This window comes from Phascolarctos cinereus, unplaced genomic scaffold, assembly GCF_003287225.1.
Source record: "Phascolarctos cinereus isolate Bilbo 61053 unplaced genomic scaffold, phaCin_HiC Scaffold_4;HRSCAF=312, whole genome shotgun sequence".
NCBI classification, from domain to species: domain Eukaryota; kingdom Metazoa; phylum Chordata; class Mammalia; order Diprotodontia; family Phascolarctidae; genus Phascolarctos; species Phascolarctos cinereus.
Window position 1 is genome coordinate 645721623 of NW_027555847.1, and position 16193 is coordinate 645737815.

General features: G+C 36.6%; 1 protein-coding gene across 12 annotated transcripts in view; it reads right to left on the reverse strand.

Moving 5' to 3' along the window:
- PTK2 (protein tyrosine kinase 2) overlaps positions 1–16193 on the reverse strand; it is a 437298-nt gene that overhangs the window by 304269 nt on the left and 116836 nt on the right. For 2 of the 12 annotated variants that reach the window (XM_078153763.1, XM_020967033.2), the window contains exon 1: positions 14399–15027. The exons of 6 other annotated variants lie outside the window; for them this stretch is intronic. In XM_078153763.1, the coding sequence (XP_078009889.1) occupies positions 14399–14498 (100 nt within the window). In that variant the 5' untranslated portion in view covers positions 14499–15027. Of the gene's footprint in view, positions 1–10608; positions 10730–14398; positions 15039–16193 lie in introns of those variants that run through there. 4 more of the 12 variants (XM_078153764.1, XM_020967030.2, XM_020967035.2 and 1 more) reach the window with 4 other exon arrangements.

Consider the following 16193-nt stretch of genomic DNA (forward strand, 5'->3'; position numbering starts at 1 on the left):
TGCCTGTCTTTGGATCTGGGTCACAGTTCTGGGCAGAGGTGCTGGGGTGAGGAGGAGCGATGGTGTGCTAGTGGAGCTTGGAGTGGCTGTGGAGAGGAACCCTTCCTCACAGTTACAGGACAGATAGGAATACTTGTGGTCACAGGCCGGGAAAGGAGTAAACACCTCGCCTCTTATCATACCACCTTGGAAGAACTGAAAATTTACAGGACCCTACAAGTATCTCTGAAAACAGCTGTATGAACCCCTGAAGCTTGGACAATACATTCTCCACATTAGAAGCAGACTCTTACCTAAACAAAGAGTTTAAAACTCAAGTAATTGGCTGGGATCATGAGCAAGCGGCACAAAAAGAGTCAGACTATATTATCTTACTTTGGTGAAAAAGATCAAAATACACAACCAGAAGAAGACAACAAAGTCAAAGCTCCTACATCCAAAGCCTCCAAGAAAAATATGAATCAGTCCCAGGGCTTGGAAGAGCTCAAAAGGGATTTTGAGAAGCAAGTAAGGGAAGTAGAGGAAAAACTGGGAAGAGAAATGAGAGTGATGCAAGAAAATCATGAAAAACAAGTCAACAGCTTGCTAAAGGAGACCCAAAAAAATAATGAAGAAAATAACACCCTAAAAAAAAGCCTAGGGGCAGCTAGCTGGCACAGTGCATAGAGCACCGGCCCTGGATTCAGGAGGACCTGAGTTCAAATCCGGCCTCAGACACATAACACTTACTAGCTGTGTGACGCTGGGCAAGTCACTTAACCCCATTGCCTAAAATAACAACAACAACAACAAAAACAGCCTAACCCAAATGGCAAAAGAGGTCCAAAAAGCCAATGAGGAGAAGAATGCCCTAAAAAGAAAAATTGGCCAAATGGAAAAGGAAGTCCAAAAGATTACTGAAGAAAATACTTCCTTAAAAATTAGAATAGAGCAATTGGAAGCTAGTGACTTTATGAGAAATCAAGACACTGTAAAACAAATCCAAAAGAATGAAAAACTAGAAGACAATGTGAAATATCTCATTGGAAAAACAACTGACCTGGAAAATAGATCCAGGAGAGAGAATTTAAAAATTATTGGACTATCTGAAAGCCATGATCAAAAAAAGAGCCTAGACATCATCTTTCAAGAAATTATCAAGGAAAACTGCCCTGATATAGTAGAACCAGAGGGCAAAATAGAAATTGAAAGAATCCACAGATCTCCTCCTGAAAGAGATCCCCAAAGGAAAACTCCTAGGAATATTATAGCCAAATTCCAGAGTTCCCAGGTCAAGGAGAAAATATTACAAGCTGCCAGAAAGAAACAATTCAAGTACTGTGGAAACACAATCAGGATAACACAAGATTTAGCAGCTTCTACATTAAAGGGCCACAGGGCATGGAATATAATATTCCGGATGGGCAAAGGAGATAGGATTACAACCAAGAATCACCTACCCAGCAAAACTGAGTATAATCCTTCAGGGGAAAAAATGGTAATTCAGTGAAATAGAGGACTTCCAAGCATTTTTGATGAAAAGACCAGAGCTGAATAGAAAATCTGACTTTCAAATACAGGACTCAAGTGGAACATGAAGAGGTAAACAGGAAAGAGAAATCATAAGAGACTTATTAAGATTGAACTGTTTACATTTCTGCATGCAAAGATATTTATAACTCATGAGATCTTTGTCAGTATTAGGGTAGTTGGAGGAAAAAAATTATATGTATTTATATGTAGATAGATAGATAGAGGGCATAGGGTGAGTTGAAGATTAAGGAGTCATATCTGGAGAATAAAATTAAGGGATAAGAGAGGATTATACTCGGAGAAGAAGAAAGGGAGAGGTAGAATGGGGTAAATTATCTCACAAAAAAAAAACCCAGAAAAGAAAATCTCTTACAGTGGAGGGGAAACAGGGCAAGGTGAGAGGGAATGAGTGAATCTTATTCTCATAGGATTTGGCTTAAGGAGGGAATAATATACACATTCAATTGGGTATGGAAATCTGTCTTACCCTACAGGAAAATAGGGGGAGAAGGGGACAAGAGAGCAGGGGGATGACAGAGAGGAGGGCAGATTGGGAAAGGGGTAATCAGAAGTAAATACTTCTGAGGAGGGACAGGGTCAAAAAAAGAATAGAATAAATGGGAGGGCAGGATAAGATTAAGGGAAATAGAGTTAGTTTTTCACAACATGTCTATTATGGACATGTTTTGCATAACTGCAAGCGTACAAGCTATATTGAGTTGCTTGCCTTTTCAATGAGGGTGGGTGGGGAGGGAGGAAGAGAGAAAATTTGAAACCTAAAGTTTTAAAAACATATGTTTAAAAAAATGTTTTCACATGCTACTGGGAAATAAGAAATACAGGAAATGGGGTACAGAAGTCTATCCTGCCCTACAGGAAAATAGAAGGGGAAGGGGATAAGAGAAGGGGAGAGAGGTAGAAGAGAGGACAGACTAGGGGAAGGGATATTCAGAATGCATGCCATCTTGGGGTGGGGGGAGGGGGGACATGGGGTGAAATTTGGAATTCAAAAACTTGTGGGAGTGAATGTTGAAAACTAAAAATAAATAAATTTGTATTTTAAAAAAAAGTCATTTGGAGGAAAAAAGGGCCAACAATAGCAAGAAAAATGTTAGGAAAAAATTCCAGACCTCAAATCATTCTGTAAAGCAGTAATCATCAAAAACGTTTAGTACTGGTTAAAAACTGAACGGCAGATCAGATGAACAAGCAAAATAAAGAAGTCAGAAATAGGTGAACCCGTGGCAGCTAGGTGGAGCAGTGGATAGAGCACTGGCCCTGGAGTCAGGAGGAGCTGAGTTCAAATCCAGCCTCAGACACTTGACATTTACTAGCTGTGTGACCCTGGGCAAGTCACTTAACCCCACTGCCTATTCCCCCCACAAAAAAAAAAATAGGTGAACCCAATAATGTAAGAACATAAAGCAATTTGGGTAATAACTCCCTATTTGACTAGGAGCTAAGAAAACTGGAAAGCAGTTTGGCAGAAATTAGGTTCAGAATATCTTATGCTACATAACAATAATATAAGCACAAATTAAGTATATGACCTGAATACTAAAGGTTCAACAATTAAAAAAAAAAAACAACAGAAGAAAATCACTGCAGGTACCTTACCTATAAAGCTAAAACAAGGAGAAGCATTTTTAACCAATCAACAGATAGAGATTATCACATAAAATAATACAGACATTTTGATAACGTGACACTGAAAGGCTTTTGTATTAACAAAATCAGTGCAGCTAGGATAAAAGAAGCTGCCAAGTGGGACAAAAATCTTTACATCAAATATCTCTGACAAGGGTGCCTCTGTGTGTGTGTGTGTGTGTGTGTGTGTGTGTGTGTGTGTATGTGTATGTATTTATTTGTATTTCAAAAGACTTACTGCAGTTTTAAGTTATTCAATAAATCTGAAAACTGCACCAAGACTTTTTTTAGTACATCCTACACACACATACACACACACACACACACACACACGTACGTACATATACAGATGTGGGGGGATAAGTATTTATATAGCTCCCACTTTGCAACAACTATTGTGCTTAGCACTTTAGAAATATTATTTGATCTTCACAACAATCCTGGGAAGCAGGTGCTATTATTGTCTCTATTTTACAGTTGAGGAAACTGAGGTAGACAAAGGTTAAGTGACTTGTCCATAGCTACATAGCTAGTAAATGTCTGAGGTTGGATTTGAATTCAGGTCCAAAGCTCTATGCACCTGGCTGCCTAATTAATTCATATTGTTAGATTTTATGTGTATGTGTGTGTAGGTATAACACACATACATATGTAAAACATGCAGCAACACATGTAAAGATATATCTAACACAAATATAAAAAATGTAGAGTAATTCCACATGGAAAAGTGATCAAAGGATGTTAACAGTTTTCACAAAAAGACTGGTAAAAATATAAACAATTGTATGTAATGTTCCAAATCACTAATAACTAATAACATAAATATTTAGGGAGTTGTGGAAACATAGGCACCTTGCATTGTTGGTGAAGCTGTGAACTGGTTCAACCATTCTGGAAAGCAATTGGGAATTATATGCTAAGAAAGTGACCAAAACAAACAAAACCCTACTGCTAGGCATATACTCCAAGAAGGCAAAAGTTAGAATGTAAGATTCCATATAGATTAAGATATGTATTACTTTTTGTGATAGGAAAGAAATAGAAACAAAAGTAGATATGGGTTATCTGGATAAATTAAGTATATTAATATAACAGACTATTTATTTACTACACGATAACTGATGATGAACACGAAGAATTCAGACAAACATGGGAAGTCTTACATGAACTTACACAGAGTACTATAAGCAGAACCAGGCAAACAATAAATATGATGACAAATGATTTAAATTGAAAAAACAAATACCTAAAGAAACTGAGTACTACCTAATAATAATGACTGAACATGGCCCCCAAAAGATGAGAAAATGTATCTCCTTCCATTCTTTACAGAGGCAGAGGAATATTGCTGTGAAATACTGTATATGCTGTCAGATGAGGTATTAGTTTTACTAATCTGCTTTATTTTCCTTTCTTTTTAATTTGATAAGGGATGGTTCTGAATAAAAGGGATTGGGATGTGGAACAAGTATATTAAGAAATCAAGATGCTATCAAAACCTCAATAAATGGAAGCCAAACTGAATAAATGAAAAAGTTACTAAATAATGGTCCCAGAGAACAGATAATAAAACATACCTAGTAGAGAAGTTAAATTATTTTCAGGTACCATTCTAGGATAATGAAAGGTATCAAAAGGCAAGTGGAATAATAAACAGCTGAGGAATATGACCCATTGCAGGTTCCACTGGATGACAGTACTACTCCTTTAAGAAAGAGAAATTAAATGGCTGGTATCACAGTATGCTATGAAAATTGTAATTCTACTCAAAAAATGCTTTAAAAATGCCTATTATGTTTAAGGCTATGTTACATGCTTGCTTTAAGTTAAACGTAATGTTTGACCTCTTGGTGATGTCCAGCAAGTACTGTCAATGGTGAAATCTGCCTAGGTTTAGGCAGCCTCTCTATTCAGGGACAAAATACTTCCACCTGCAGCATAACCTTGTCCCAACCAATGTCACTTCACAATACTGCTCTATCATAATATTCCACTCATCATGAAAAACTATTGAGACATAATTCAGTGGTTATATTGAGCTCTCTATTCAGCCAGACTTCCCTTTCTACCCATCTCAAGACAACAACAACCAAAAAACAAAAACAAAAACAAACCTGATGCTGCTCTACAAGAGATAGGTGGAAGATGATCTATGAAATGGGGTAGGTATTATCCAAATACAGCATTCAAAGCTTAAAGTCAGAAACCCAAGTACAGCATTCAGTAATTCATTCTTGTTGTCTGTCCTTTCATTCTTGAAGAGGACCGTGCCATCAGGAAGGTGATGCCATGACATGCAAGTTCATTGGATTTAAGTGAGGGAAGGCTGTGCAAAGTCACCAGCCTCACTTTCTCCTCCAGAGTCATCTGGGTCCAGTGGCAAGACTAGAACAGGACGACTAGAGATGGCCCTGGATGCAGTGGGAGACCTCGGCCTTTTTAAGCTAAGGTCTTTAACAGGTCTCACTTTGACTGAGGCAATGCCCTTTCAATGATTAAGGTTAGGTAAGAAAGGAAGCAGACAATGGCCTTGATTACCTAGTCAAAAAAAAAATCAATCTGGGAGGGGAAGACCTCAGGGTTTCTGGCCAAAACAGAAACAAATGCTATTTACACTAGTTGAACATGGAGTGAGTTTAAGAAAAAAGCTTAGAAGGGCAAGAATGGATGTTCTGCACAAAAAAATAAGGTCAGAAGAACAAAATGAAAGGATTACAGCGCTTCTGATAATAAGAGCTGACTTCTCTCAAAGAAGTAACCTCACGCAATATCATCATATAGTTAGCACTGGCTAGCCAAAACCCTGTTACTCAGCTGAAAGCAACAAAACTATGAGTTGAGACATGGGTGACCCAACATAATTAGACAAAGCTTCTTTCCACTCTTATCACAACCACAACAACTCCAGGAGTTCCCTATCACCCCCAAGAGCAAACATAAAATACTATTTGGCATTCAAAGTCCTTTATAAGCTACCCCCTCCTACCTTTCCAATCTTCTTACACCTTAAATCTTCCCACCCACCCAACTCACCACTATGTACTATATAGTCTAGTGACTCTAGTTTCCTTGGGGTTCCTAAAACAACATACTCCATTTTCCAGTCTCTGGGCATTTTCACTGGTTGTTCCTTCATGCCTAGAATACTCTGGCTTCTGCCTTCCCTAAATTCCTTCAAGTCCCAGACAAAATCCCATCTTTTACAAGAAGCCTTTCCAGTTGTCCCTTAATGCTAGTACCGTCCTTGTGATGATTAATTCCAATTTATCCTGCATATAGTTTGTTTTCATGTAGTCTCCCCATTAGACTGTAAGCTTGAGAAAGGGACTGTCTCTTGCCTTTTACTGTATCACCAATGCTTAGGACGACTGTGCCTAATACACAGTAGGTGCTTAATAAATGCTTACTGACTAACATGGAGACATATACTGGGGACAGCTCCCACTCACTCTCCTCAGTGGCCAAGTAAGAAATCTCTAGACTCCCTTGAGACTCGTACACAAGAAGGAGTTATGGGGAAGAATATGAGGTGGAGAGTAGGCCAACATTATATAGCTAATCTTTTACAGCATGAATTTTGTCCTTTCAGAACAGATATCTCATTTATAATGCTGTTGCTATGGAACAAACCCCACCAACCCCAAAACTGTTTCAATCAAAATCATGTTTGGGGATGGGGGAGGGAATCAAATGAAAATATCAAGTAGGGAATGCCTTTAATGACTATCTGTAATAATCATGCATATCTGATCTGACAGTCACTGGTAATTAGGTGAAGCTTCACTTTTCTGGTAAACCTTGGGATTCCACACTGTAAAAGCTCAGAGAGGAATGCAAGCTTTGAGAACTATATTTGTACTGGCCCTTCTCACAGCCTGCTGAGAGTTTTTTCAGTGTTACTCTGAGTAATAAAATAACAAGCTCTTAACAGAACATTATGTCCAAAGAAGCTCAGATCTGCTCTTTTGGTGACCAGTCCTTTTAACATCATCTATGTAAATCAGTTTTCCCTACTACTTGCAGGAATTCATGCAAATAACATATTCATGGGAGAGTAGAAAACTCTTTCAGATTTATTTTTCATACTCCCCAGTAAAGGCTGGGGAGATCCAGAAATTACATCTAAGCAAGTCATTCTGTCAGAAGACCAGAGTTGTAATGGAGACTGGTGGCATGTAAGAATCTTCAGGTTCATGTGTGCCTCTGAGGATTCACCAAAATCTACAAGTGAAGTGAGCAAATAAGGGGAGTTGCAGAACCAGTTACACCAGTTTGAAGCAACATAACCAAGTCTATCAATCAATCAAATATTTGTAAAGAGCATACATTACATGCCAGGCACCAGGCTAGGCACTGACAATACAAATGGAAAGAATGAAATAATCACTACTCATGAGTGTTCATTCTAATAGGAAAGACAAATATATATAAAAACATAGACAGCATGAATATAAAATTAATAGATACATCCATACATACAAAACACACACATTACATCTAAGTAGTTAAGGGGAGGAAAGCACTAGCAGTTAGGGGGGAGGGGTAAGGAAAGTGATGTTTGAGCTGCATCTCAAAGGAGGGGTAAAGTGAGGAGAAGGAACTCTGTGGGGCAGAGGTAATCAGGAAGAGCACTGTAGGAGAGAAGGCTGGCCAAAACAAAGGGAGAGCAACATGAGATGGAGTATCATGTATGAGAAACAGAGAAAAAAGGCAAGTTTCACTAAATAATAATGTGAAAGTCACTCAGTCAAGGAGCATTTATTAAGCACCTACTACTTGTCAGAAGCAGCTAGGTAGGTGCAGTGAGTAGACTATCAGTCCTCGAATCAGGAAGACCTGAATTCAAATCTGGCCTCAGATACTTACGAGCTATATGACCCTGGGCAAGTCACTTAATCCCGTTTGCCTCAGTTTCCTCTTCTGTAAAAGCTAGAGAAGGAAATGGCAAACCACTCCAGTATGTTTGCCAAGAAAACCCCAAATGGGGTCAGGAAGTGTTGGACACAACTGAAATGACTGAACAACAACAAATTTGTCAAGACACTATGATACGTAGTGTGAATGCAAGGCCCAGATATGACATTTCCTAAAAATGTTGTTGGAATTTTGAATCCTCTAGTTTATCTTCTTCATTGTTATCATTTATTTACTGAACATCATCTTAAGAATTCAGAGAAGTATAATTTAAAAGTTGGATAAGACATCTAAGGTCATCTAGTATAACCAATATCTTAAGAGAAATCACTTCAACAACATCTAGAACAAGTAATCATCAAACCTTACGTTGAAAGCTCCTAATGATGGGAAACTTACTACCTCTCAAGATAGCCCATTCCATTTATTATTATGATTATGATTATGAAAAAGAAAGAAGAGGAAAAGGAAGAAGAAGGAGAAGAAGAAGAATATAATATTTGGTTTTATCATGTTTGGCACATGGTAGAGACTCCTAATACTTGCTGAGTTGATACTATGCAGTTCAAAGGCACACAATTCTGTGTACATGTAGTAGGTGATCTTATCGTTGCTGCAGCAGTTTTGATTTTTCAAGGTCCTTGACAAGGAGGTGAATTATGTCAAGTTCATCTTGTAGAAGATCAAAGCCAAAAGTTAAAAGCTTGGAAACCTTAGCCAAATATATAGACTCCCAGGAAAAAAGTATGGAGCAATCAAAATTCAGTGATTCCTTTAGATAACAAGAAATATGAGGGCTTGGAACGGAATTTATTATGCATTAAATGAACTCAAAAAAGCAAGGATGAACATCATTTTAGAAAAGGTAATTAAATGTAAAAACAGACACTGTTAAAAGATAATTATATTATGTTTACACACAAGAGAAATAATGAAAATAATTTATATGTAACCAAGTGCATGACATCTAATTACTTAGAGTTAACTGAATTATAGGGAGAAATTGACAGCAAAACATTCATAGATGGGTATCTCAACACGATAATTTTAGAATTAGACTAGCTAAAAAAATATTGACAAGAAGTTAATGACCTGAATTCTAACATAGTTAGATATGAATATATTTTTGGCAATTACAGAAGGGGAATTAGGATTAGGAATGAGAGAGAGAGAGAGAGAGAGAGAGAGAGAGAGAGAGAGAGAGAGAGAGAGAGAGAGAGAGAGAGAGAAAGTGCTTTCTTTCCCTCTCAAGGGATAAATGACATCTTTACAAAAATTGATCATCTACTAGGCATTAAAAACCTTACATACAAATGCAAACAAGCAGTAATAATAAACAACCTGTAATGATCACAATGTAATAAAAAGTATAATCATTAAAGTATATTTGAAGAAAAAAAATCAAATTTAAGTGGACACTCAATAATTTAATCCTTAAAAACTGGGTCAAAAAACAAATTATAGAAACAATAGATAATTTCATAAAATACACTGACAAAAATGAAACAATATACCAACACTTTTCAGATGAAGCCAAAGTAGTCAACAGGGAAAAATTTATGTCTCTAAATACTTTCATCAACAAAAGAGAAAAAGAACAACAGATCAATGAATCAGGCACGCAACTAAAACAACAAAAAAGCAACAAATCAAAAAATTCCAGTTAAACAAAAAATAAAAATTTTGAAAAATCAAAGATTTTATGAAAACAAAGGAAAATTGGAATTGTTAAATACAGCTAGATGTTTTTAATAAGACAGACTGTTAGCTAATCTGATTTTAAAAAAAAACAAAGAAAGTGAAATTGCCAGTATCAAAAATGAAAAAGTACAGAATAAAATAAATCAAAAACCCTTTTGACCAGTTATACGGCAACAAAATGAGCTATTTAAATGAAATGGATGAATATTACAAAAATATAACTAAATTGAGAACAAGAAATTGAAAATGCAAACAATCTAATCTCAGAAAAAGAAATCAAACAATCTATGAGCAACTTTAAAAAGGAAAAATAACCCAGGATCAGGTGGATTTATAAGTGAATTTTATCAAATATTCAAGTAACAATTAATTGCAAAAAAAATAGATTGCAAAAGTGATGAAAGAGGAAAGAGATCCTACCTAACTCCTTCTTGGAATCAAATATGGTCCTGATAGTTGAACAAGGGAGGTATGGGGGCCCCCTCCCCTCCTCTCTACCTGAATCCAATCCTTAAGTATCGTATCAGAATTGACCAACTGAATCAATTAAGTCAGAAGGAAGAATAATTAACAAGAAAGTACAGATTGGCTGAGGAAACTAGGTCATCCTATGTAGATTTAATCTATAAAACAGATCAGTTTAAAATCAAAATTATTCAAGCACCTGGTAGAAGATTTGAGCACACAGAGAAGAGAGCATTACAACTAGATCAACTGACCAAAGAAACAGAACCCCCAGATATCATCTCTTCCTCCCCACTCACAACCTGACCAGAGGAAGACCTCACGAACTTTGGAGGTACAGGTCTTCCCTTCTTCCCACAGCCATCCTACCAGCATCTCTGGATTAGCTGACTGCAAGGTCTGCATCAGGAGCCAAGGACAAACTCAAGGTAGATTCAAAGATGTACAAAGAGCCAGCAGAAAAGTTATACACCACTCAGGAAGACATCTTGACAACTCCAGCCAAAGCATTTCTCAGAGCTGTGGTTAATCCTGTGCCCCAAGTACTTTAAGCTTGAGCTCACTTCCCCTCCCCCCCCACCCCTGACTCTGTGTAGTGGCAAGAAACTGTGCTCTTAGTTTAAGAGGAGGGATGTCTTGTACCTGCATCACCAGAGTAATTAACCACAAAACCTACTTAAGTCTAGCTAAGGAATTATTATCTGGCTGTAACTATGGTGAGAAGCACACAGGTGGCTGTTCATGATAACCACTTCCTCAGGCTATCCCTTGAACCCTGAGTGGAAAATGTAGATTCCCTTTGGGGGACTTAACTTCAATATACTGGCTGTTTGACTCTGGGCAAGCCACATAACTTCTCAGTACCGTGGGCAACTCTCTAAGAGTATAACTGGCATGAAAGGTGACACATGGCACTGGAAGAGGGAGTTTCCTCAACTGGGAGTTCCCTATTGCAACAGCATCAGAAGTTCAGTACATATCCTGATCCCCTAATTTCATTTTATTAAATCTGGCTGATCATTCTAGCCCAGTTAGTTCTTTTTGAACCCTGACTGTCATAAAACATAGTACCTATCCCTTCCAGCCATGTCATCTGTAAATCCGATAAGTATGCTATGTCTCTACAACCATCATAAATATGCACCGAGGGTCTACTATGTATAAAGTACTACCTATTCAGAGGAAAAGGTGAAATGGTGGGAAATCTGATGTTAAGAGCTTTCATTATGTCCTTTCCCTGCTTCAGTATTTCTGAAACTAGTTCCTTTTCTCCACAAAAGCCAGAAAAAAAATTTTTTTTTTGAGTTTTAAAGTCAACCTTGATTCAATATATAAATAGAATCATCTGGTATGAGAAAAATTGTGACACATAAACCTTTCTCCAAAGTAACATTATTTCCTTAGTCATGTCTACAATAATCTCTTAGACTCTCCCCAAGTTCTTAAAAAGGTGAAACAATAGTGTCTTTAAAGATATTTTCAAAATACGCTTAATAAGTTTTTATTTCTCTTTCAACAGTACTGTAACAGAAACATACTAACCCCAAAGTACAAGCCAGTATATGCACAAAATGAATATTTATTATTAACAGTCACATTTTCCAATTGTGGAATTGCAAAACTATCTTCTAGGAGGCCAGGAATAGTGTTATAGTTCAAATAGTGTTAAATAGCGAAAATATGTATATTTTTTCGATAGTAATACCCCACCCCCATTCCCTATACCCCATGGGTGTGGATGGTTTCTGGTAGGCTAAATTTTACCAGACTCAACACTGACAAGGTAGTCTTCATGGAATGAGTATAAAAGACTTATTCACAAAAAAAATGAACTCAGTATATAATGATGAAGACAAGTTCTAGGGATAACTAGTCAACTGCTAGATCAACATGATTTCAAAGAGAGAACTTTAATTTTAAAGAATAATGAGAAATATGCCAGCTGAGTTTTTGCCTTATGAATTTTGAACTCTCCTGATAAGTATTTTTAACACTTTTCTTAAACTGGAACGCTGCTAATTTTCTAAGAGGTTAATGTGATCAACAGTTTGTGAATGATAACATCTGAGGACCACGGTACAGCTTCTACCTCACAACACATAAAGATTTATAGTCTTAAAAATCTCTTTTAGTTTCTCTTTACCTAAAAGTTACATTTGGAAAAGACCATGTCTGCAAATTTCTACCCATATCTTCCTCTGTCCTTACTATACAGGCAGGAATCAAACCAGCAAACAGATTTTATGTATGTTCTGTTGTCCTGCTGCAAAGCAGTAAAATGAGAAGGGCAAGAGGAAGTTTACTAGAACTGTATATGTTATGTGATCACTGAGGAGGCAGTGTGACTAACCTCTAAGAAAGGGGCGGGGTTCACAGGAGCCTTGCATTGTCAGAGCCACCTCTTGTGGCCAATCCAAAAGCAGCAATAGTCTACACAAGAGATAGAGCCAGCCCTACATCTGAAAGCAGGTCTGCCAAATGTCCTGAACTACTTGTAGGAACAATCTCAAACTTCCGGTATCTTAGAGTCTAGTTTTTACAAAAATACTTTCCACTAAAAAAAAAATTATTCCTGTCTTTGAAAGCTAACAAGGTCAGACTCAAATTAGTGTCTTCTCAGTAAACATGAAGGGATCATTCTATCTGACCTTAAAGTTTGGTACGAATTTCCAACAGCTCCTGGGGTAATAAGAAAAAAGAAACCCTAACATTTGATTAAACTAGCTCAAATTCTGGGCCTGCTTGATGTGTGGATTGAGAACTTAGCCTCTGCCACAAAAACTAAACCGAATGTTCTCAAACAATGGGCATGAATTATGCAAATAAAAGGCCTGCAAAAGTAGCATAGTTTTGACATGTGGAACTCTCTGGGCCTCTAAGCAGACTCTACTAGTCTTGTTAAATCACAGTAAATGATAATGTAAAGAATTTTTTTTAAAAAACCATATGAGGAATTTCAATTTAAAAAAAAAGAAGACATCAAAATCAATGGGTCCTTTTCTTTTTGTGCCCAATGATGAATCCAATGTAATTTTTAAATTTACATATTTGATATTACTTCACATTCATGTGGTACATAAAGTCCAAAATCCAATGTCTTTTAAATGTGTAAAAGCCAGACAAATTTCAACATCCAAATGGATAAAAATTACTATTGGATAAATAAGAAGCATCAAAAGCAAAATTAACAGTTAGGAGCTAACACTTTAAAATCCTAGTTGGGGGACAGTTTTTTTCCTAAACTAAAAGCTAGGTGCAATCAATCTATAGCTCTACTTATAGCACTGCAACAGAGCTTTATCCCAGTGTACTATCCAACTTGAGATGGGGTTGGCTTGACATTAAGTATATACATATGTTTAAAATAATCCATGTTTATAATAAATGTTTTAACAAAATCTTCCACAAAGGATCATCTTTGCTAAGGTAGATTTTTTTTCTATTACAGTAAAGCAATTATATATATATATATATATATATATATATATATATATATATATATATATATATATATATTCTCCACCCTTTGGGGTTTTCTTATTTAGATGGCACGGAATTTCCCACATGATATTTTAAACAAAAATGCCCCAAATGTTGCCTGGAACACAACCAGGAAACTGTTTTTATTTTCTTAAAGTTAATTTAAAATTTTAAAGGAAGTGAAAAAATTTAGGAAAGTAGTAGAGTAATATGGCATTCCTGACTTGGTAACTATAAATCCATTTTGCCATCATATGGACTACAAAGTATTATATGCCTGGATTACCCACCATTAAAGAATACCAACCTTAAAACCATAAGGAAAAAAAATTAGGAAGAGAAGTTTTCATACTATTTTAATTAAACTAACCATTTCTTTTTCTCGAAAACTTCCACAGAAACAAAATGGAAAATTAACAAGATGAAAATGATACAACAAAGTTAAACAAAGAGAAAGTAAGTACAAAAGATAAAAGAATAAATGTTTACTCATTTAAACATTTTAGAAACCATGAAAGAATAGCCAGTTCGTTATGATTATAATTGCAAATTTTCTTCTGATTTTTATTTTTCTCCTTCTGGACATAATTTCTTGAGAAGAAAAATCTTAATAGCCCTTTCTATGCCAAAATACAATTTCAAGACAATAAAAAACAACAGATTTTAAAATTATTTATACCTTTAGCCCAGCATATTGGAAATGGGCTACAGCCGCTTTTCTCCATATAGATAGCACCTGCTGGTTTCAGGGCCGGTTGGCCAGCCAGTTCCAACAACATACACACAATTGTACAGAGATCAAGCCAGGATTCAGCATACAAAGTCCCAATTCAGTGCTCCAATAGTATTTGCTCCTGTAGGGGGGCTGGAAAGCTAATCACTTGAATGCATTCAATCCACAAGCAAGGCTAAGCTTCCCCTACATTTGTTCCTGTTTGGATAGTCTGCATCGAAATTTGGTAGGTATCACTTCTGTAACATTTTCCAGCAGCAGGAAGAATGCTTTTCAATTACAGAATCTTCTCATGCGTCCGCAATTGGAAACACAGACCATCCTTGCCAGAGTGAGCTACTGAACAGAATGCAACCAGCTAGTAATGTGAGCGTGTGGGTCTGTATTCCTAGATTCATTCAGGAAGGGAGGGAGGGAAAAGGGGAAGGAGGGAGAAAGGGGAGGGAGGAGAGAGAAGGAGATTAGAAAGCACCTTATTAATATGCTAATCTCACCCTTCTGTTCAATTCACCCAGCAGACTCCTGTTTACCAAACTGACAGCCTATTCCAAAATTGACCGAGCTGCAAATCAAGCTTGACCCAGGTCAGCCCGGTGGCTCTTTAAGCCATTTTTGTTGTTTGTTTTCAAATTCTTGCCTCTAGCATTTTACCAAACCATTCTGATATTAGTGCAGTTAAAATAATTACCCAGATCAACAACTGGAAAAATAAAACAGAAAAGCTAAAGATTTCTGATACTAAATATTTTCTGTCAAATTAACACTTTCTCCATAAATGCAGCTTAACAAAAAATGAAAAAGCAAAGAGCTATGGAAGCTACATTCTTGTTGAATTATCCTAGAGAATAGAATACTGATGGACTCAAGACATACTTTTTTAAATCTCCTAAACAAAATACGATTGAGGGATGAAATCATATACAGAGTAACACAGCAAAATATCTTCACAATCAGTACCACAGCTAGCTCCCCTCCTAACAAAGGACAACTTACTTTTTTCCATTCAAACTGGGAGAAGACAAAGGTCATATTTAAAAATGTAACCATCTAAAAACATTCCATTTCAGTTGTAAGAGAATAAATAACTAGGAACTTTGTGTCCTCGTTCTTTAGATTCATGTGATACAAAGTTATACTATATATATTAAACATTTGCCTAATACAAGGAACATCGATGTAATTATTTTTGTTTAACATAAACCTACAAACTGGACAGCTTTCATATTCTGGAATATAGTTGTCTAGGTGCCTGTAAGCAAGTCACAAAATCTTTTGTTTCAGTAATATCTCTGCATCAAGGTAAAAGCACTGTCAAAATTAAAAAGGAGAAAGATGGTTAAATTTTGTTTATGCCTTAACCACCTAATCTCTTAAAAGAAAATACTGATGATAATCAAGAGGACTTTAAGAGAATAAATTCATTAATGTTGCTAAATACAGTGAAAACAAAGCACTCACACAAATTCTAACCAGAAAAGAGGATGCTCACAAGGTTGACCAATGTTGCCTAACATCTGCTTTATTTTAAAATCAGCCACTCTTGACCATGGTTTTGTCCTAACTAGCCAAATGTTCCTTCAAGGCAACTAACACCAGCAGTTGAAACCGCAAGTGACTTCTAATATCCCAGTGAAAAGGCACCATTTGTCAGTCTGAACTCTGACCTCTGACCTCAGGCAGCTCTGGTGAGTGGTAACAGAAAAACAGCAGGCCAAGAATTAAGCAGAAGAAATAAGCAGAT